Source organism: Passer domesticus, chromosome 3 (genome assembly GCF_036417665.1).
Source record: "Passer domesticus isolate bPasDom1 chromosome 3, bPasDom1.hap1, whole genome shotgun sequence".
Lineage (NCBI taxonomy): Eukaryota > Metazoa > Chordata > Aves > Passeriformes > Passeridae > Passer > Passer domesticus.
The window spans coordinates 14,144,681-14,167,409 of NC_087476.1; the positions used below are offsets into that span (position 1 = coordinate 14,144,681).

At 43.2% G+C, this 22,729-nt stretch overlaps 1 protein-coding gene across 1 annotated transcript; it reads right to left on the reverse strand.

Moving 5' to 3' along the window:
• Positions 1-1,587: 1,587 nt before the first annotated feature.
• Positions 1,588-22,355, reverse strand: TRIB2 (tribbles pseudokinase 2). Its single transcript, XM_064411919.1, has 4 exons — positions 22,199-22,355; positions 20,946-21,364; positions 16,661-16,953; positions 1,588-3,938 (listed from the first exon to the last, which is right to left on the reverse strand). Exons 2-4 carry the CDS (start codon positions 21,213-21,215, stop codon positions 3,470-3,472), a joined length of 1,032 nt encoding a protein of 343 aa, XP_064267989.1. The 5' UTR covers positions 21,216-21,364; positions 22,199-22,355; the 3' UTR covers positions 1,588-3,469.
• Between the last annotated feature and the right edge of the window lie 374 nt (positions 22,356-22,729).

Genomic DNA, 22,729 nt, shown 5'->3' on the forward strand with positions numbered 1-22,729 from the left:
TTTGTTTGCAGACATGGCTTTTCACCCTGCACATTTGGTCATCCTTTTCCCCAGGACTGAGAGACAGCTAAGACTGCGTGACAGTCTGCTCAGCAATATCCCAAATCCCACTGCAGTTGCTACCCAAACTGAGGGTGGAGCAGCACTTCTTAAGAAAGCTGTGTCAAGCATTTCTGCAGCAAGCAGCGCTATACCTGTGTACTCAACTAGCAGTGCCCATGAAGCAGTAATAAAAAAAAAAAAAGGAAATCAGAATCACAAATCCCCCTCTTGGGTTTAGCTTTAGGAACAAGGAAACTCCAAAAAAAAGACACCCCATCAGCATTTTATAAAACTGACTTCAGCTGCCAAAGGATTCCTCTGCAGCTTTATCCTCAAATAAAAAATTCACTGCAAACGAGCAATCATTAGTCAGCTGCATTTTTTGTATAATTACTGGCAGTGAAAAAGCAAGCGTGCAGGTTGCTGGAAAATAAGGTCTAACTACTTCCACCCAAACAGAACAGAAGCTGTTCACATAAGTTTTAGTGGGGGAGAGGGAAATCCTCAGTGCTCCCCTTCTCTCTATGACTGATTACAATCTGGTTTTTTTCTATAAAGCACATTTATTGTGGGAGTTTGATTTGAAAGAATTTCAAGTAATTTAAACTTTGGCTGCAGGCATACAGATCATTTAAAAACTGATCTTCAAATGTTTCTACATGTTAATAACATTTCTGGTGAGTGCTATAATCGAGTTTTAATTCTCAATCTACCAACTGAAACACATGCCAAGAATTACCTAGGAAGAAATCATGTAGTTCCAAGTCAGCCAGGCTGACAGTAAACCCTGTGCTAGCAGTTTTAGTGCAGTAATCTTTATTTTGCAATGGGGACTTTTGAGGCTGGGGGGTTTCTTTAGGGGTGACTGTCAACCACCTATAGCTTTTTGAAACTACAGAGGTGCTGAAAACAGCCTGCAGTGTGGCTGTTAAATCAAAGCCCAGTTCAAACTGTCTTTTCTTAATAGACCAGGATTCATCTATCCTGCCTCACATTCTCAAAGCATCTTATTACCCTACATGCTCTTATATATGTCACTACCTGCATCTGTTAATTAATAAACTGAAAAACAAACAGAATCTGGCCTTAAAGAGAATACATTAAATTAGGAGATGCTAATTCAGAACCATCCTTTCTGGAACAGACGTACAAATGCAAGATGCACATTGCTCCAGGGTTTCGGGAAGTGCAAATACCAGCTCACTCCACTTTGGTACCTCCCTTCATCAAAGGGTCTCCCAGCACTAAAGTTCTCACCACATTTCAATATCCTTCTTGAAAAAGGTAAATGGGCTTGGTAAGACGCAGGGACAAGCCAAAAGAAAAGAAAATAAAAGCCAGTTTTATTCATAGCAAATGGTAAAATTTTTGATGAAAAGGCTTACAGTGTTACCTTGTAAATAAATATAAGTGCTAATTTTTCTCAGCTCATGGGACTAGGCAAGAGCTTGTCAGCAACACAAAAAATACCAGCTGAATAATCCTAACAGAGCAAACTCTTGCAGCACCTCAGACATTCAGTAAGAACACTGTTCACCACTGAAGTTTAGTTAAATATGCACAATTTTATTTATTGAAGAGATTAGGACAAAAACATTAAACCAAATACATGACAAAGCACCAGAGGCAGTAAAACCCCACCATGCACATCACCAATCTTTCCTCCTATAAGGTACTTATAAAATAAAAAAAAAGTCCTTCTTGACACAGCACCATCTTCAGAGTGTAAAAACATTACTCCTTTATATTCTTAGTTACCAAAATAGAACCAAGGCAGGTCAGCTGCAGCTAGCTTTGTCTCTTGATAAAGAACTGTGAAACATCCTCTTGAGAGTGGGACCATAACTTTCCTGCAAGGCAGGCAAATAGCATCCATACGTCAAATGCCAAGTAGCTGTACGCACATGCCACATACTATAATTAAGCACAAATTCAAGTAACATTTACATACTACAGAGTCCACATGTACCTACCCAAAAAACATGACCACTTCACAAAACGTATACAGGCAGTAATATCAGAACAACTGAGGTACTGGAAACACAAATATTTATGCCAAGAGATTTCAATATCATACAGCAATATAAAAGCCGTAATAAAAACATTTGCCAGTCTAAATCAAATAAAGCTATCTAGAAAAAAAAAAAAGAAGCTAAATAAAAAGTTATTTAGGGACAGAAATACCTGAACAGAAAAGAAGTGTGTTAACTACAGCATGTAACATGTCATCCCAAGTCAACCCGTAATTGAAGTACTGGCTTAATACATCACTACTGTGACATTTTCTTCAATAAATAGAATAAGTCTTGACAATACAAAAGGTGCATATTACTGTGTATGTTTCAAGAGGAATATCTGTAATATAAATGTTCAGCTTATTAATACCCTCTTATTTCTTAGTCTGGACATAAACAAAAATGAAAATCAAACAATTCTTTTCCCAAGTTTAAAGGAATTAAAAGAAAAAACCCACAATACTCTTCCTCAATAATAAAGAGCCCTCTATTTACATATGGGCTAGTCAGTAAAGAAGAGATTGGTTCTCAGATGAAGACACCATTAAGGGCTTTCTGCCCTTGCTAATCATATACGTGCAGCATGGCAGATATGGAAGCCAGTATCTCATATCTTTTAAAAAAATTATACAGTTTTATTATTTTCTTTTTTTCTCCTATTATAGCAGTAACGCAGTTGAAAGTTCGAGTTATAATAGCTTCCTGCAACAAACCATTTGACACAAAACAGAACAGCCTGTTAAATGACAGTTACTTCCCCTTAAGGGAACAACGCATTAAAATGTCATTTCCTGACAAGAATATTAAGTAGTTTATTTAGAAGAAATGACTTGAAAATAGCTATCAAGAGACATGAACTGAAATTTTGCTTTTTTTTAGCACCCACTTTTCATGTCCATCTTTGTGCACCTAATTTTTTTCTTGTATTAATCCCATTAATTATTAGACATCTGATTAAAAAAAGTTAGCCAATTGTATTTTCCCTGAATAATGGCTGAAGTTAAATATCTAACAGTGCGATGCCAAGATGTGAGCTGAGGCAAAAAAGTTTCTATTTGTTGTGAGTTACCACTGTTTTTAATGGAACAGAAACAGGAGTGATACAGCTGCACCAGAATTGGCATGTGCAGTCTCCTTGGCTCCAAAAAGGTGAAGCTACAATTGCTCCATGCTGCCTTTTCTCCTCCAAATCAATCTAACCTGATAGCAAGCTCCCCCCGCCCCCCCAATCTGTCCCCATGCTACATTTGTTATATTAGCTCCTTGTGGAGGTTCCTTCTCAATCCGAGGACCTCTGAGTGTCTTTTGCTACCAAGCTAGGCTGATGCAGGATGTGATTGAACGCGGTCAGGAAGGGCTCCTTCATGTGTCCATCTCCAGGTTGTGTACCTTCTGAACACCAGTCTTTGTGCTCAGTTAAAGAATGGGTCCAAGTCTTCTTCCATGTTGACATCAGGCACCAGCTGATCTGATACTTCCTTAGCACCATATCCTGAATTCGATACATTAAAATCTGTAGAAAACCATGGATGGTCCAGAATTTCCTGTGAAGTCAGCCTTTCTGATGGCTCTCGACGCAGTATGCTACGTATGAGGCATTTTGCCTTAGGGGATAGAGTTTCTGGAATGTTAAACTGCCCACGACGGATCTTGCTGAAGAGGGAACTAGGCTCAATGTCATGGAAAGGATAGCGTCCAACGAGCATGGTGTAAAGCATGACACCTAGACTCCATACGTCCGCTGCTTTGCCAGAGTAGCTGCCATTTGTGTTCAAGATCTCTGGACTCACATAGGCTGGGCATCCATGCTTATCAGAAAGAGAGTCATCATTTCCTCTTAAAATATAAGCATCTTCTAGGCTTTCCAATTTCACTCGAGTCCTGGGGGGGGAGAAAAGAAACAAAACACACCATCAAGGTAAGCAAACATCAAACATAAATTCTGGCTGTTGCAATTGTATGGTTATAATAGTCATACTCTACAAAATTTGACAACTGCAGGAAGTGCATCAGTTTTAAATCCCACTCACAGCAGTCATTACAGATAAATTGATATTGTCTCTTCCATACTGGTTAGAGATATGAGATACATATAGGGAATACTGCCACACATATAGCTACCAAATTTCAAACAGTCATGTCCAGTAAACTCATTAATAAGTTTAAATAATAACTCGTTCATAAGTTCACTTAAAGAGAAAAAAGGAACTGCCATATTCATGCTTTTGGTTAATTTTACATAGACATGATTCCCAAAAGGGGACATAAACCTCAAGACCTCTTCTGAGCTGGATGCACTCTAACCTACCCATGTAGGATTCATGCTCAAGTACAAACCCAGTCCTAACTACAAAAGGTTGTTTTGAGACCTTCATGCTGGCAAAGCCACTCTGTACACCTGTAATTCCACAAGGTTTAACAGTACTAGAATGGTCACTCTGACCCTTAATGATCCCTCTGACCAACGAACATTTTCCTTTACCCCAGCAATTTTAAAGCAAATTAAGAAAGAGCACTTTTAACAGATTTCAGTCTTCCCAAACAGAAGAATAATTTTGGGCAAAGGGAGATCAGGTGAGCTGAAGGCCAAGATTAACAGCAAGCTTATCTACCCAGCTGAGCTGGAGGAGCTCCTCGCACCGGAATGAACAGAAAAGCTGGTAAAGGACTTGCAGAGATGACAGGAATGCCTTATCTAGATTGCAAACTCCTGCTGCCTGCAAAGCACTGTGAACTTGTCATTGTGCTGCAGTAATTATTTCTGCAAGAGAATTTTCTTCCCTTATGGATATCACACAGGAGCAGGAAAAAGCTGATGCAAAGCTGCTTGTCATAGCACTAGATGAACATAACCTTTCTTTCCTTTCTCATTGCTAGGCTTTGTATCTATATTTAAAAATCTGTCCCTGTTGGAGGCATCCAAAGGATTACTACCACATACCCTTTACACTATTTCCCAGCAAAGGGTGGTTTTGAGAACAGTCTCCACAGTGCAACACTTGTCCAGTGCCTTGGGATGGCAGAGAGACCTAGCAGTAGTGCAGATTTTCTTTTCAACAATTTTTCAAGTCATAAATTAACTTTGAGTTTTAGTGCCCTCATCCCTCAACCCCACAAGTCTGTTACCATCACTCTTAGTCCTGTGTCATGGACCTGCTCTCATACCACAGACATTCACAGGCAGGGACTGGACTTCATCCCAGAAGGCAGAACTTGCGTCTCTTGACTAAACCACGTAATTTAACAGGCATTAAAATAGACAAGGAGAGCCTTGTTTCTTAAATGTTTACTGAAGACAACACTGATTGAGCTTGAGCTGCGAAAGACATCTGGGCCAGCTTTGGCTTAGACTTAGTTCCAGGGCAGCTCAGCCCTATCTTTTTTGAACCAACAGAAGAGCATTTTACTCCATGGAGTACTCCAGAGGCAACTGTGCCATAAACTTTCATGACACTTGGACCTTTTCAACAGCTAAATACGTTTACTAGCAGAGGTGAAAGCCCCTCTGGCAACATGCCCCAAATGAGGAAGTCATAAATACAGAATTCCAAATACCTGGCTCCCAAGCACAGTGTGTAAGGGCAGCTCCTTCTCTCCTGAAACAGGCTAGTGTTTGCTCCTCCAGTTCGCTGCTGATGGGCATTGCTCAATACACCTGCTTCCTCATTAATTACCACTGCCATCCTAACAGTACTTCTGGCCATGGACAACCCCCTCATTAGCACTCAAAAAAAACTTTACAGCAGCAATGCACCACACAGGAAACGGGCTGCAAGGAAAACCTTAACTACAATTACCAAGACCACAGAAATTTCCCTTTGTACACAAAGCAGAGGGTCCACAACTCGAGGAGAGTCCTTTCACAGTGCACAGCTTTGAGACATTCCTGCACCTGCACAGCATAGGAAGAGAAGCAAGGAGAAACGCCCAGAGGAAAAAAACATGCCAAAGAGGGCAGAGAACAGAGAAGAGGAAATGAAAGGGAAGGCAGGGACATGAGTTGTGGTTCCATTTGCATTGCCCACCTCAGTTTTTCCATAGAAAAGCATGTGTAGCAATAAAACAGTGGGGCCAGATACTCAAACATGCATTAAGTCACTGAACCGCCAGACAAGAAAGCATCGACTCACTCCCGCTAACTAACAGAAGCAGAACACACACACAGGGAGTGGGGCAGAGCAGGCTATTTATAAACAGCTTCCAGGAGGGAATTCACCCCCACACAAACTTGTCTGCCATCCCAGTGTCAACAACACAGGGAAATGTTGTTTACTTTCCTATCCTATTTTACATTTCTGGGAGTTGCCAAAGACTTTAGAAAAACAGTTCAATAAGAAGCTTTTACATTACATAAAATTATTGGCATTCCCTAATCTCTCATTTCCTACAACAGACACAGTACAAAACCACAGAGAACAGACTGCAAGGTGTGTCAAAAACTCTTATTTTTTTCCAAGAGAAGAAATAATTTCTTGATAATAAAACAGAAGCAGCACACAAAGGCCATATCCCCCCATCTTGCTTTCCTTGCAAGGTGCTGCAGCCTCCACACGAAACAGCGGGTTTTGTTTAAGCAAGCAAATGGAACAACAGCTGGCCCTTATCTGCCTGTGCCTCTGTAAGCCGTGGGCAAATGAAAACACTCAAGCCAGGTTTTTCATCCTGCTGAGCTGACAGGCTTTGAGGAAACAAAAGGTCCCAAATTAAACAAAAACACAACCTTCAGTCCTCTTCCTCCTGGTTAGCCCCAAACCCTCAGCCAGAGAGTCCCTTGTGTGCAAGGTGCAAGTGGTGAAATGGCTCCTCCGCAAGCAGGCAGTGCTCCCGCAGCTCCGGGCATGCATTTCCCTGGCAGCCTGCAGGCCCTGCATCCCCCGAGCACACGCTGCCAGCTGCATGGCCTCAGCACGGCTTTCTCCTCTCCCAGGTACACCGCGGCACAACCTGGGTGTTCCCAGTTTCATCTGTAAAGTCTGGTGTCTTTGCAGTAGATGACAACACAGAGTTTCCATCCGTGCAGCAATGAGAGCACTGGAGGATGGGAAGGGCTGTCTGACTTGACACAGCTGGAAATAGGAAGAGCTCACAGTGTGGCTCTGCCAGCACCTCTCACCACCAGCCAGAACTGGGGCTGGGCAGACCCACTGCAGCCCATTTTCAGTGACAAATGATTTCACCTGCCTCAGCCTCACACATGGAACACAGTCTGTGCAGGGCTTCCACTGGGTACTGCACAGGTGTGTGTACACAGCAGCTCTCAGACCCCTTTTAACAGTCATTTCACGTCTTTTCAGGCAATCAAAAAGCAGCGGCCTGGCTCAGAAGCTGCTATTTCCCAGTGCACAGCACCCCATCTCTGTGAGAAACCAACTTCCAGCTCTGCTGGTCTTCCCTTACTCTGCATTTCAAGCATTGGCTAAAAGAGCTCTGTTTTCTGCAATCCAGTGAGGTTTTAGGGTTTGGTTTTTGGGTTGGGAAAGCAGGCAGGGAGTATGGAGGGGAATGGGAAAAAGGGGAGTCAAAGTCTAAATACAGAGAAATGCAGAGACATGCTGAATGAGAAGCAATCTCTATCCCTCACATGCCTCTTCTCAGAAAGCACTGAAATCAAATAGCCATGAACAGGAATAAAAGCCAACAACAACAAACAGACCCTGAAAACTACAAGTCGATTCCAACACAGAACCTCCACAGAAAAGGGTGGGGAGTGCATCCAACTGCAGATTAACTGGATAACCCAAAATTTGACATTTGTTAAGGACAAAAAAAAAAAGGACAGAAAAAACCAAACGTGAGGTGTGAAATCACAATTAACTTTGAAGTGCTCCCCATCACAGAGAAGAAAAAGGAGAAATAAAAATAGTTCTCTAAAAGCCTCTCATTCTCTAAATAATTAACTCACATCAGTCCCCACAAGAGAAAAAGGATCCTCACAAGGGATCCCCACAAGAGAAAAAAGTTTTCCAAAAGCACCAGCATTTGAGCTTGACAAACAGTTGCAACAAAATTAATCCCCGAAGTTCAAATGTAAGCTACTGCCACAGCCGGATGAGAATCACTTTGTACACATACTCTGCAGGGAAACAAAGACTTTTGCCAACGCTTACGTAATTACAATACATAATTTCAAGTTTTAATGCAGACCCCAAATAAGCACTTGGAAAAAGAGCATTATGCATCTATCAGATCATTGATAAAACACTGCATTAGTTTAATGCATGAAAAAAAAATACAACTCTGAATCATGGCTATTTAAAAAGGGGAAGCTATTCTGCCTATGAATGCTTTCCCATTACTGGTGAATGAAACCACAGAAGTGCAATCAGAGGGCAGCAGCAGCACTCGGACGGGAAATGCGTCTTTGTCCCCATAGAAACCGTCAGGGAAACCCATGAAAAACAATACCACTCTGAGTTTCTTATCAATATGCCATTCATTACTTGACTGCATTCAGACTTTGCTCTTCAGTAATGTAACAAAACATAATCAATTAAACGTCTTCCAGAAGGTTCTCCGATGCAACCTTCGGAGCACTCACCTCTGCCTTTGTTGCACATCCCACACTTTTTTTTCCAACAGATTCACATTATTCTTCCCTGCAGAGCTTTGGGACTACCAGCAAATCTACCCTGCTTTTTGACACTGAAACCAGGACATAAGAATCCAACATTCACACTTGCATTCCAAAAGCAAACAATTTCCATATCAAAATCAGTTGAATTATTCAGAGGGCTCTAAACTCATAAGACAGGAGAAAAAAAAATCTTTAACATTTAAAGCACAGATAACAAGTGATAGTCTGAGTGTGAATAAGCAGTCAGTAAGACTGCAGTGAATAAGCAGTCAGTAGTAAAGTAGCCTGCACCTGAATCAATGAAAGCAGTTGCCTCTAGTCTGTCCCAAAGCCATCAGTATGAGAAATAATACCTGAGCAACAGCTGAGCCAACCTTCCTATCTTGGGAACACTAACTGCAGACCACAATTTTTGCACAGTAACACTCCTCATATGACAGCCAAATCAGCTGCTTTTGGAAGAGACTGAAGGAGACATCCTGCTATGGACACTCCAGATACACCATCCAATTGTTACTTAGGCTGGGTAAAATTAAAAAATCTAGATTTACACATTCTATGCAGCAGACTGGAGATCAGGAAACAAACATCTTTGCCATCTTAATTACCATTTTTTAAAATACAAATGCAGGTAAATAAAAATTGGCAATTTCAAAAGGTGCTTCACAATATTCCTCCAACAGCAAAAGGCTAAAAGCACCCAAGCAATGTTATCTCACATTTCAATATTATTCTGACTGAGACCAGGAAAGTCTTTCCCTAAGTAAAGGCATTCAAGCCATTGACTGCCCAGTGGACCAGGGATTGCTCCTAGGTGGCCAATAATTTACAGGTCATTTAATCGAGGTCAGTTGCCCACACCTCGTCATAATGATGAGAAAAGCATGCATGCAATTAGAGGCACAAGGAGGCAAAAAAAATAATAAAAGGGAAGCTCAACATTGGGAGCAGTTATCTTTTGCTAATCGATTTTTTTTTTTTAACCAAGTGAACCTCTCCTAAATAATGCAGAAGTAGGCATTCTTCATCAGGGAGCCAGTGCGACAGGGAAGGCGGTAATGAAAGCCCCGGCAGATGATTTGCAGCTTTGGTGAAAAGATTCGTTCTGAACTCACAACTACCCAATCTCCTTGGGGGCAGAGAGGCACACAGGAGCAGGGGGAAATGTTATGCCATCAGTTTAAATCCTGCTCCTTTCATCAATAGATCCCTTTCCAATCGTTAACAGCACAGAGCATGGGTATTCACCACACAACATCCTACACAATTTCAGAGAAGAAAAAAAACAAACTCTGCACAAAGGCTGTTAGACAGTCTCTTGCATAATGAAACAGGCTCAAGGATATGTTTCAAAAGACAACCGGGACTTTCAGGCAGTACAGGTTTACAGGATGAACCCTGCTCCTAAGGGAAGATTCCTTCACTCGTACTTCCGCACAATAAGGAAGCCTCTAAAAATTACATCTCCCCCACCCTTCCTCTGCAGGGATGCTAACAGCACAGTCAGCCTTGCCTGCACCCCTCTGGCATGCAGTATCCAGCAACTTAGAGCTTTAAACTTATTTTAAGCTGGTCTGGGTTTTTTTTCCCTACAGAATTCCATTTCCAAATGCTCTGACTCACCTCCAGGAAGGACTGCTGTCCCAAAGACCTCAGTTTTACAACACTCAAATATGATTGCTGGGAACAGCCTGTCCTGTATACTTTGTTTCTTCCAAGCCCTCATTGCCTGAAGACAAAACATGCTCCCCAGAGAGTTGGTAGGCAGTGATGCATGTGCTGGGGTGCAGGCTGTGAAACCCATTGCAGACCCCTCCACAGAGGAGCTCGGTTACAATACCCTGACCAATACATTTTTTATAAGAATCTGACTTAGGGCAGCTACTTCACCACCTCACTTTTATCTTGTTAGATCACATTGAAGATCAGTTTTAAAAGGCTATGCTGTCAACCATATGCTCTATTTCCCATCTTTTCTAGATCTTTTGATACAATGCATGATGAAGCTCCACAGGGAAAGAAGACCACAATTCTTTTTTTAACATAACTGCATGTTGTGAAAGCAGCCCTGCACTTTCTGAGCCTACAATGGGTGCTCAACATCTCTAAGGCCATGACATTATTTCACAACCTTACTGAAAACCTATTGCTTAGATGTCTGCAATTCTCTCTCCAAGCAATACACATCTAGCAAAAAAGCAGGTGCTCAAGACTAAATATGCCCCAGGTTGGCTCCTCTTTACAATCCCCACCTTTCCTCTCCCTTCCAAGCCCGAAGTAATCTCCCAGTGTGATAATAAGGACAATTAAAAGACAAGGCAGCAGAAAAATTTCACTCTGATAATCCACTGCAGCTGTGGCTCGTTGGGCTCCTGCCTCCCTCTCTCACTCACCCCCAGCACAGACATCCAGATACCCTCAGCCTCCACTCAAAATTCAACATGGACCATTCTGCAGTAAGTCCATGGATGGAGGTTTTCAAAAGGACCAGCTGTTGAAGTGAATTTGAGATGTCCTAAGACATGCCTGCTCCCAGGGACTACAAGGCACATTTTGTCAGAGATCAATCCCATGATGGGCATCTCAGGAGAGGCACCACCCATGACTGACATGACAGCCAACACATACCACAGCACCCTGCCTGAACAGGGAGAGTGAAGAAGACAAGGCCCTGCTATGCAGCACAGACAGTCCAGGGGTAAAACCTCCCGCAAACTCCAGCGCTGGGTACAAGAGCAAAGGCTCTTGACACTCCTGGTCTCACTGGAAGGCCTTGAGCTGACTCAAGGTCCATTTGAGTTCCCATCATCATCCCAGGGCCAAACAGCAGCCAAATCTTCCTTGGCTTTTGCATTAATTTATAACCTTTGGCACAACAATTAACCTGTATGACTATCTATGCCCTCAGGGGGAGATTTATGAACTTCACAGGGTGGCTGTGATGTTCACCACCTGCAGCCAGCCTCCCTCTTCCCTCCTGCTGGGAAGGGCACCAAACACAAAACAAATTCAGTGTTACTCCCAGGAAAGAAATTCACCTTCCTCCCGTATTCTAAGAATAATAATTTCTGGTTTGAAATCTGACCTGTGAATCTCCCCTATTGAAGAACTTGTGCTCTTTGGTCCTGTGGCCCCATTCAGGGTAGTGCAAAATGCTTAAATGACAAAACAGATGAAGACTGTTTTTATTTCTAAATCTTTGAGTATTTTAAGAGCACTCCCATTTTGTTTGATTTTCTCCCACTTTAGGACTCTCTTTTTAGGACTAAGGGAAAGCATTAACTTACATGTTCTCTATGGAATTGTAAGGGTAACAGCAAATTCTAACACATTGATGAAAAAGCTGCACCACATTATAATCTGACAAATGCTGGGGAGAAAAGCTTATTACTAACTATAAGAAAATTAAAGGTCTACACGCAGAAAGGTTGGTATATGCATTTGTATTTTTTTGTGGAATCGGGTTTCTATCATGAGGATTGGAAACAACATAACTAGGTCATGTTAAAGCATCATCCTCTCAAAGCTGAGAAATTAAAGAGGAAAAAATATTCTAAGAGCACCAAGTAAATACGTTATGCTAACACAGGCTTTCTAAATTAGTGTATTGCACTGGCTGCATTCCCCTGGCATAGAGCAAAAAGTGTCAAATCCTGTTTATTTTTATTGAATCCCACCTGCCTCATATTTACTCAAAGAATAGAGGAAAATTACAATATCTAAATACCAAAATTATTTTAATTTTCCCTTCAACAAGTATGATGAATGTACAAGGTCTTTAAGCTTCAAATATTACGACAGCTAATATTTTAATATAATTAAAGGCTTAAAAATGCACTAAAGAAATTAATAATTCCCTGACAGCAGAAATGTTCTTGTATTAAGCAAACCATTGAAACAACCAACACAGAAATGCTTCATTTAATTCTGAGATCTTTCAGATGGCTCTTTCTCAAAGCATCTGCTATGTATCAGACTGACGAACTGCTTTATTAGCTATACACTGTGTATGGCACTATTTTTAACACAACCCAAAAAAACCTGCCTGTTCTGCAGCATCATTATGGGACACCAGCTAGGAGAAGGGCATGGTTGTTCTACCCAAGGGCCTACTATGAGGACAAGCTGTACATGGAAAACAGTAAATACCATGACAAGATAAAATACTCAAAAGCAAGAGGCTCACCACATCAATACCAACCTAGCTTCATACCCAGGACAAAAAAGATTTAACACTGATGGAAGGAGAAAACATACAAGAACACAGGTTTTATCATAGGTCATTCACTGTTTTGGATTCAAGTTTCATTCTGAAGTGTCAAGACACAGTTTTTGAAGTGTTCAAGTATCTTAGAGGTACTTTAGAAAGTCTGTTGAGACTCAGCCTGGCAAGTCAGTGTTGTTTTCCATATTTTCAGTATCCTGGAAGCCACTACAATCATTTAATTGATGTGCTGCTGCTTGCTAACCCAGTCTTACAAAACATTTCCAGCCATGCTGTAATGTCTTAGAACTTCTGCTTCATCAAAATCAGCTGCAGGTTTATGGAGTTTAACTCTGAAATTTCAATACTACAAGACTGGCTATTTCATTTATAGTTTACCAATGATCTACAGATACCTCCCCCTAAAAACACAACTGCACTACCTTTTATACAAAACCACCCATGTAGCAACAGCACACATCATTTTTATGGAATGCAATTTACCCTATCTTCAAACTTCCTACAGTTCAGGATTTAAATAAACTATAAATTACCTTGAAACAGACAATTTTTTTTGTTTCCACAGTGGAATTCTGAGTTTCATTTTAAGTGCTAATATATTTACACACATATAATAGTGTAAGACATGATCAGAGTCTCATAGATTTACCACATTAAGGAGAACACCTGTAGTACCATTAGGACCCCTACAAAATGCTCAGTGCTACCAGCCTACAACAACACTTTATTCCACCTTCTTACCTCCCAGTTCATTAGAAACATCCCAAGGCACTGTGATTTGCAACATCCAAATAACACACATTTTTAGTGGGGACATCAAGTTGAAGCTAAGAGCAGTTGTGGTGCTGCTAGATCAGGAGCCCAAATCTTTGCAAATTCCAGCTGTAATTTAGATAATGGAAATGGAGTAGAAGAGTTTCAACACTGTATGCACCACCTGCAAAACTTCAGGAGCTCTGTTTTTCTACTGAACTACCAGGTTCTCATTAGGATCAATGAAAGAGGATGTAGTAAGAAATGCTTTAAAATTGATTTTCTTTTTTAAACAACTACTTCCATATAACCTTCACATTCCCTCTGGCTCCTCCAGTCTGGCAGCTCTCAGCTAACAGCAGACAAGTATCTTACTTTAAAAAAAATAAAAGCACCAAGTTTTCCATTCATGTATTGCCTGCATGCTGGATTTCACATCTTTTCTTCTACCAAAATTAAGGCCATGAGAGTCTCCAGGAAGAGGAAGTTCCAAAGTGGTAGGTACTTAAAATGAACTGCAGAAAAAACAGCCTTGAAGAAATAGGAAAAGAACTGCTAAGAAAGAGCTGCACTGAAGAGCAGGTGACACACAGCAGCAGAGTTCACACACATTTCTCAAAACATCATTCTTATCTCTTCTCTCCCTCTTTGGTTCATTATGAGCACCAGAGAGCAAGGGATGGTGCAGCACCCATCTGCCGGGCATGGCTGCTTACGGCAGCTCCTCAAGCACTGCTCAGCACACAGGCACCCTCAGCAGCAGCCTCAGACACATGGGAGCTCAGAGGGGTGCAAGCAACACACCAACACCTCTGTGAACTCAGGAGGACCAGGAAGATTTTTCATTTCTAAATATAGCAGGAGATTGAAAGTGATGACTGATTACAGTATGATGATCAGAGGATGTGAAAAAAGGCAGTCACTGCTGTTTGGTTCTATTTCTATCTCACATTATTTCATCTCTGTTTATTTAGGAGAGAGAGGATTACAATACCTTCCTACTTACAAACCAACATTACATCCAGAAGAAAACCGCATTATGATTATCTTAAAAATAACCAGCAAGTCCTATTTGACCTTTAAAGTGAATTATTGTATAATTAGAAGACAATGCTCAAAACTGAGTAACAGTGTCATTTTGCAGACAACAGCTAAGTTAAAAACATTCATAAAAGCCAACGCTGCTATTACAGTACACACCACTTTTCTTGGGTGGCTGAAGGATTTGGCCCTGTGCCTCCTATGTTGCACTCAGTTCCTAGTAAGCAGCAGGGTAGGAGTTCAAGAGCATTCAGCACAGGCCTACGTCTGCTCGCACTGCACTGCTCTGAGCTCATGCTGCCTTCCCTTGGAGGAGCTCTTCCAAGCTCTGTTCATCATGCAAAACCACACACGTTTAGATATACCCCCAGAAAAAAAATCCACTTAAACATTAGGATGTTATCAGCTACATCCCTCTCTCAACTATTTTGCACAAGTTTCCTTCTTATCTGCATCAGAGGTTCTAGAATGGTACTTAGTTATTAAGCTGGGAGTGAAAGTTGTGGAAGTGCAGTTTATATCTACCTGCTCTGCATTTCTCTATGAATGGACATTAAGCTCGCTTAATTTTATGCTTTTTTATCAAGGAATCAGACCTTGGGGCTGCAGTAGAAAAATACTTTGCAGACAATCATCTGAACTGAATTAAGAAGTGAAAATATATCTTATTTTTCAGACTGTAAATAGATTAAAAGGAGAAGCTTATTTGGAAAACTTAGCTTGCAATAAAATAAAAGTAGAGAATATTTAAACGGGATAGATTGTCATCTTTATGATGTCATTTTTATTTTAAGACCAGGAACTTTTCTTTCCTGAATGAATTGTGTATTAGTTTTTTCAAATTTTTAGATCACCAACTTCCTGAGCCTGTGGAGAACATAGAGAATTTGGCTATTGCTTGTAATTCCTCCAAACAGAATTGATATGCACTGCAAAGCTCTCCAGAACAACCATTTCACTCTGCAGCAGTTTGAGCAAGTTTTCAGACAATTTTTAGCATTCAATTAAAAAGGCAAAACATCTCCCCATTCTCTACTAAGACCAGAAGAACCACAAAGGCAGGTTCTGCTCCCATTTAGATGTTTGGATTTTTTTAATGGTCATCTTCCAATTTAATCACTCTGTGAAAGCCTGACATTATTCTGACAGTATTTATTGCTCTGATACCTTATGTGGAAGTTGCAAATAAATTCATTATTCAAGACAAAGAAGACTGGTAAAGCCAAGGAAAGAGGAAATTTCCACAGGTACAACAATATTGCTTCACATCAGAAAGAGCACTTCAACATCATACCCAGAGCATCCAGTGCTATTTCTTTCCCTGTCTTCCCATACTCCTTCCCCATATCATTTACACAGGAGAGTGTCTAGGGAGGAGATATCATTAAAAAAAAACAAAAAAACAAAAAACAAAAAAAAAAAAAAAAACAAACAAAAAAAAAAACAAACAAAAAAAAAAACAAAACAGTAGTTCCCCAAGTACTATAACAGCTGATACTACAAACAAGCAGCCCCAGGGCAAGGCAGTTTCAGTCTTAGTACTGATTAGTGACCGCATAATACTCATACAGGCAGCCTCCAGACTCTCCCAGCATGGAAAACAAGATGTCCTCAGAACCGTCCTACAGAAAATACTTGACTGCTCTTCCTCTTTACACCTCCTCACTGGAACGAGCCATTTCACTTCCCAATCCTCTTTAACGTCCTCTTTTAACACCAGCAGCCTTTATGATAATGCAACTGTTACCCCAGACACCCTTTCAGAGTTTTCCTGCAGATGTCTCCCCAGCAGGAATGAGAAAACTCCTCTAGGTGGAGATGCAGAGGCCAAGCACTGATGCAAACAGCTCTCTATATTTACTTTACTCCAAAACCTATCCAGAAGATAAAATAAAAACCTACGATGAGGTTGCAGAGGAAAATAAAGTGTACTACAAACAAAGGCTACAATATCCTCCAACTCCAACTATCTGACCTCAGGCACCCCCAGCCGTAACGAGGGAGACTTACCTTTCTTCATCCTTAAAAATAAACTTCCGCAGCTTGAGATCTCGCAGTACCAGTCCACCATCATGGCAGTGTGCAACAGCAGAAGCTATTTGATAGAAGAGTTTGGCTGCCTCCTCTTCTTTAAGCTTCTTGCAGGTACGAACAAACGAATGCATGTCCCCATAGCTCCTTTCAAAGAACACATACGCTTTTGTCTCCCCAAGAATTATTTCAGTAATTTGGTTGATATTTTTATGCGCAGGCAGACAAAAACATGGTGCTAATAACTCCTGGTAGCAGCCAATATCAAACACCTGCAGGAACAATGACAGTAAAGCCAGGGTTAGTGACATGAAGGACAGTGAAGTCATGGTACATCTGATTCTGCTAAAAAAACCATCTCCAAGTACAATTTATGTCACTGCTGAAAGCTGCACCAATGTAAACAGGATGTCACAAACTCATAGCACTGAGGACAAGACAAAGCAGACTGTACAACCCCAGAAAGAAGACATGTAACCTTGACAGGAAAGGCTAGTCTTCAAAACTAGTAGCAAGCGTAGCTACATTAGCTAGCACCTGATCAAATCCAGAATGCAATCTAAATTAAGCTGTGAAGACCAGTGATGTATAAGGGCAGTACTCAGAAGGAAGTGTTTTTCTTTTCTATTTTCCATCTAAATAAACTCATAAAAAATACAGCCAGTAGCTTTCTATTGAGAGAAGCTGTCACATTAAATCCACCCTGATACACATGCCTGGCTCTTTTGATTTTATTAACCCATTAAAGCCTTAAGGATTTTCAGGCTTAAAGTATCATCTATTGCTATTCCTATTTACTTCCTGCCTTTCTTTCATCTCTGAAAAACAGCAAAGTCACTTTCACTTTCCAAGTCTCAGTTCCACAATGGCTGTTTATAAGATCAGAAGGACAACCCGGGAAATAGCTCTGCCTGTTGGAGCACAGACAAACACCCTTCAAAAGGCAAAGACAAAACCACCCTGAACTCTCTGCATTTCAATCAAGTGCTCCATTAAAAGCAAAGTGTCCCTTTACTACTAAGTATGTTATCACTGATCTTATGAATGAGCTGTAAGAACTAAAAAAGCTGCTGGGAAACCCAAATATAAAAAGTTACTATAATCTAGTGATGACGAATGAATCAGTATTTGAGTCAATTGAGAAAAGACCACATTACAAGAAAATGAAAGACTTCATTGAGAACAACAAAAGTCAGTGTGCTAAAAGAGACTGAGCAAAGTATTGATAGGAGTGATTTTTATTTTTTAATTATACTTGCTGCAGAGGACTGCAAAGCAAGTATTAGCATTTCCACCAGCATAAAAATTTGATTAATATGTAACTTACTGGTGTTTTGTTACTTTAGCAAAAAGAATTTAAGGTAGTCATGTATCCTTCAAATGAAATATAAAAATGAAGAACTAGACCAGTTCTCTAACCACTGCTTTAAACTGCAATTGTTTTCTTCTTTTCTGTATTCTAGCATTTGGGTTCTGATAGCAGGCATTTGTACCCTCTCTGAGAAGCAAATATCTTCCTGTTTTCTCTAAAGCTTTATAAACCTTTAAAAATTAGAGTGAGAAAGATACAGTTCAGTCAAAATTTATCTGAGGCTTCAAAACCTGCATTGTTTAATGCTTCAGAGCACAATCCTAATAAACTCCTTCCACAGAAGAGGACCCAAATCCCAAGAAAATGGGACACCCCATCCTCACAGACCTCCTTTTCCTGTCACTTCATACCTGCACTGCCTTACCCCAGCACAGGGAAAAACAACCTTAAAGGCAGACTGCCAAACAGAGCCAGCACATTTTACGGGGGGAGGATTAGCACGGAGGCATTCTGGTGACATGGTGCACCAGGGAAGCAGAACCAGGGCGGGGAGGGGGTGTTGCTAAAATCCCTGGTGTGCAATTCATTCCAGAGGAGAATTCATTGACATTTGGATCTCAAAACTCATAACTACTACATTATAAGTGAATGGCTCTTCTACAAAGCAGCTGCTATAAAATAAACTTTAAGCAGGAATATTCATGTAGCTCAAATCCTTCATGTGAAAAGACATATTTCCAGAATTCTCTCTTAAACCAGATTATCATAATGTAAATTAGTTACATTTTGTGGTTCTCAGATTATGTTTAAATAAGTAGCCCTGGATATGTGCCGGTACTGTGTTCGAACGGGGGTAGATAGGAAGGACTATCATACTGCTACAGTGTCAAACACCTTCTATCAAGGGCTTCTTTGTATCCCAGCTTTTAAGATCCCTGGCCTCAATTCAGCAAATGTCCAATAAGCTGCAGTTTGATTTAGGTCTCGCTGGGAATTAGAAGTGAGAAGTTACCATTGTTTGGATGCCACAGAGCCTTGAAGCAAATAACGGCATCTGTACAGTCGGTGGGTGCAGCCAAATGAATCTTGAGAATCATCAGTATGTGTCTGTTATCCAGCCCAGCGTTTCTGCAAGCAATCTCCAAGAGCATCTTCAGTAAGATACCAGAGAGCACCTCTCTTTGCCGGAAGGCTACTTGACAAATAGTTGTCATGATACTGCAGGCATTTTAAAGCACACATTAAATTAAGCCGAGTTCAGGACTGACAACCGCATACTCAGAAACTAGCAAGCCAGGCTAAGATCGTGTTCTTGGAGCACAGCTAGTAGTGCCTCGCACATATGGAAAAACTGATACTATTCAAATGTCAGGATCAGCTTAAAAACATACAGCTTAAATGGAAGGGAAAAAAAAAATAACGGCCCAGTCTTTGTGAGCTGCAGTTATACTGTTCATACTGTTATCAACAGTGCCTTAGTCCTGCAAACCAAACAGGAAACAAAGAAGCGCATAGCCCCCGCTTTACTACTTGCTATGCAAGTTCACCTAGAATTTCATGCAGAGCAGCAGCTTTGTGAGATCTGTTTATTTCATGAAAAGATGCCAAAGTCCTAGAGTGCAGCACTGTACTACTGCATCGAGCTGGGCTTTCATTCTCGAAATTCTCATGTTCTGTTTCAGTTTAGTAACAAAGCATCCAGTTCAGCATGCAATATTAGTTCTTAGCAAAGCCATGGGCCTTTTTTTCTCTAAATAATCACATGAAGTCCTAGGCTGCCTTAACATCAGGTTTTATAACTCAATCAGTAAGCATATTTAAATTGCCCTCTGAACTCCAATCTTCACAAATAGCAAGGAGGAGCAATTATTCTCACTTCTCTGCTACAGCCTAGTCCATAACTTTTTATGAATCGAGTATGAGAAAGTATGAAACAGTCAGCAACACTATTATTAATCCCTGGAACACTAGTAAGCTATAATACATTTACTTTTCCATCTAGAAATTTGCCAAATGGCATTAATTCTGTGTTTTGGGAATAATACAAACACTGCAGCATGTGCTGGAAGGTTGCAATTTGCTATGTAGTTATAAAAACTACTACTGGGTACTGCTTCAGTTTGCTGGACATAAGTCTGTTTCATTACAGACAATAAGAATCACAATTTGGGAACAAAGGATAATATTCCCTCAGCTCAAAAAGAGAAAAACACCCCTCCACAGAGGTGCACGCATGCGGATTTCTTTTTCCCACAGATCACCTTTTAATAGTAGGAGCAAATTGGGAGGAGGCAGAGAAAAGCCGGCAGGCTACAAAGAGTGGGATAGCTATTCTGTCTGCACTTCTAAAAACCGTAGGTGTGCAGGTTTTATTCTTGCTCAGTTGGGCAGTGGGGGAGGATGCTGTTTGCAAACAACCTCCACCGTGAGGGAGCTCAGGCTGATTAATTAGATGTGGTTCTTCTTTTTTTTTAAATCGCTTTTAAGATAAAGCTGATGACAATCTGCCCCCAGGTCCCCCGCTTCTCCATCCTCTTCCGTAGCCAAAGCACAGAATTGGGGGCAGTAAAAATCGAGGAAGGCAGCAGGTCCCAACACCTTAAAATTAGCAGGGGATTCCCTACTCCATTTTGAAAAGTGAGTGTGGGGAAGATGAGGTTTTCTCCTGGTCTGAACTCACGTTAAAACCTACTTCAAAAACGGCTCTTTCCAGAACAATATCCCCCTGCCAATAGAAGGCAGACCTGGCTCCGGGCCACCGCTATAACGTGGCCATTGTGTGGAGAGAGGGAAAAGTTACAGGATTCGCCCATAATCCTGTCTCCCTGCCTTTTGTTTCTCCAACATTCTGTAAGTGAGGTACACGGCCATGCTCGCCCTCCTGCAAGACATGGGAAACCCAGGCGCGACAGGGGAGAACCGGGGGAGGGGGAGAACAAGGAGAGGCATTACCTTGCAAACCAGCTCCTCGCCGCTGTGCAGATGTACGGCTCGGAAAACGTGGTCTCCCTCGAGAGGCTCCAACAATAAGTATTTCCCGATGCAAGAAACGCAATGCGACAAGTTCGGGGTCTCCGGCGGGCTCGGCGAGCCTAGATTCGGGCTAAAACTCTGGCTTGGCTCGATGGACCGTATGGACGAGAGCTCTTCAAAATCCTGGGTTTTATTCCGCGGTCTCCCATATCGTGCTATCGTGATAGGGGTTGACCTTTGTATGTTCATGAGTATGGAGAAGACCAGCCGAGACGCTGCACCGGAGCCCTGGCGTGGAGCGCGGTCCCTCGCCCGTCCAGCTGCGGCTGCCTTTGTGTGGCGGGGGGGGCGGGAGCGGGAGCGCGGCGGCGGCGGGCGACCAGCCTCAGCGCCGCGTCCTGGGCACAGGGAGAGAGCGCTCAGCCCGCGGCCCTTTGTTCCCGCCGCCGGCCGGGCGCGCAGCGGCGCGGAGCAGCGCGGCGGCGGGGCAGCGGCGCCCGGGGCCGGGGAGCCGAGGAGCGGGCGGCGGCGCGGCCGGGGCTGGGCGGCCGCCGCTCCCGCGGGGCGCGCAGCGCGGGCGGCAACAAAAGGTCGGTAACGCGGTGTGCGCAGCGGGACCGTCCTTCCGCTCCCCTACGGCCCGGCAGCGCCGCGCTGCCGCGGCTCGGCTGTAGATGGCGCGGGAGCCTCGCCGCTAGCGCCCGGGGCGCTCCGAGAATGCCCCGCGAAACAGCGAGGGAGCATTTAACTTGGGCCGACAAAGGAGCGGGACCGCGGCGGGCGGCTGGGGAGAGCCGCACCGGCACCACGGGAGCGCGGCGGAGCGCGGGGCAGCGCGCACCGCTCCGCGCTGGCGGAAAGGAACGGGCTGTCGTTGTCGCGACAGAACAAAAAGTGCAACCAGAGAATAGAGAGCGCTCCCACGCTCCCCCTGCACAGCGGATTTGTGAGCGGGGCTCGCTGCCTTCGCCGCGTTTAATGGAGTTCACGCACAAAGAAAAGAAAAACCGGCGCGGCGAGAAGGGGCCGAGTTCTTAGCGCAGGGGCTGCGAGGGCGATAAGCGAAAGGCCATGAGGGGTAATTAAACAGACTCGCTTAAAAAATAAATGCAGAGAGCAAATTTTGTTTGACGGTTTTCTTTTTTTTTCTCTTGGGGATGGAACATGGGGAGGAGAGGGTAGCCGCGCCGCTCCCCTCCACCGAGGCACCCGGCGTATCAGTAACTACTTACGTGGCGGGGACGCTGGCTGCCTCCGTGCTCGCTGCCGGCCGCCGCACGCCCGCACGGTGCCCAGCGCGCAGCCCGACTGCCCCGCCGCCGCCGCCCGCCCCGGCCCGGCCCGGCCCGGCCCCGCCGCGCCCCGCCCCGGCCGCCCCGCCCCGGCCCGCCCCGCAGCCCCCCCGCTCGGCCGCGCTCGGGGTAAACAAGGTGAGACGTCCTTCCGCAGCCCTGCCGAGCCGCGCCGGGGGCTCGGGGGCGGCCCGCCGGCTCGGGGCCCCGGGGGTATGCCGGTGTATCCCGGTGTGTCCAGGGCGCTGTGCAGCAGTGGGATGCTGACCGCGGCTCCCCTGCTGACAGAGCTCCGGCAGGTCCAGCCTTTCCGGGGATTGCCCTTGCGGCTGGGGTCGAGATGTTGGTATTAATTTTAATATCAAATGAAATAATAACAGTAATAATGGTAGTGGCTTAAGCTGCCCTAAAAGCAGAGTCCGCTCCGCTGCCGGGCGCGGGGGCTGATGCGGTATCTCGTGTGCTGGCCGA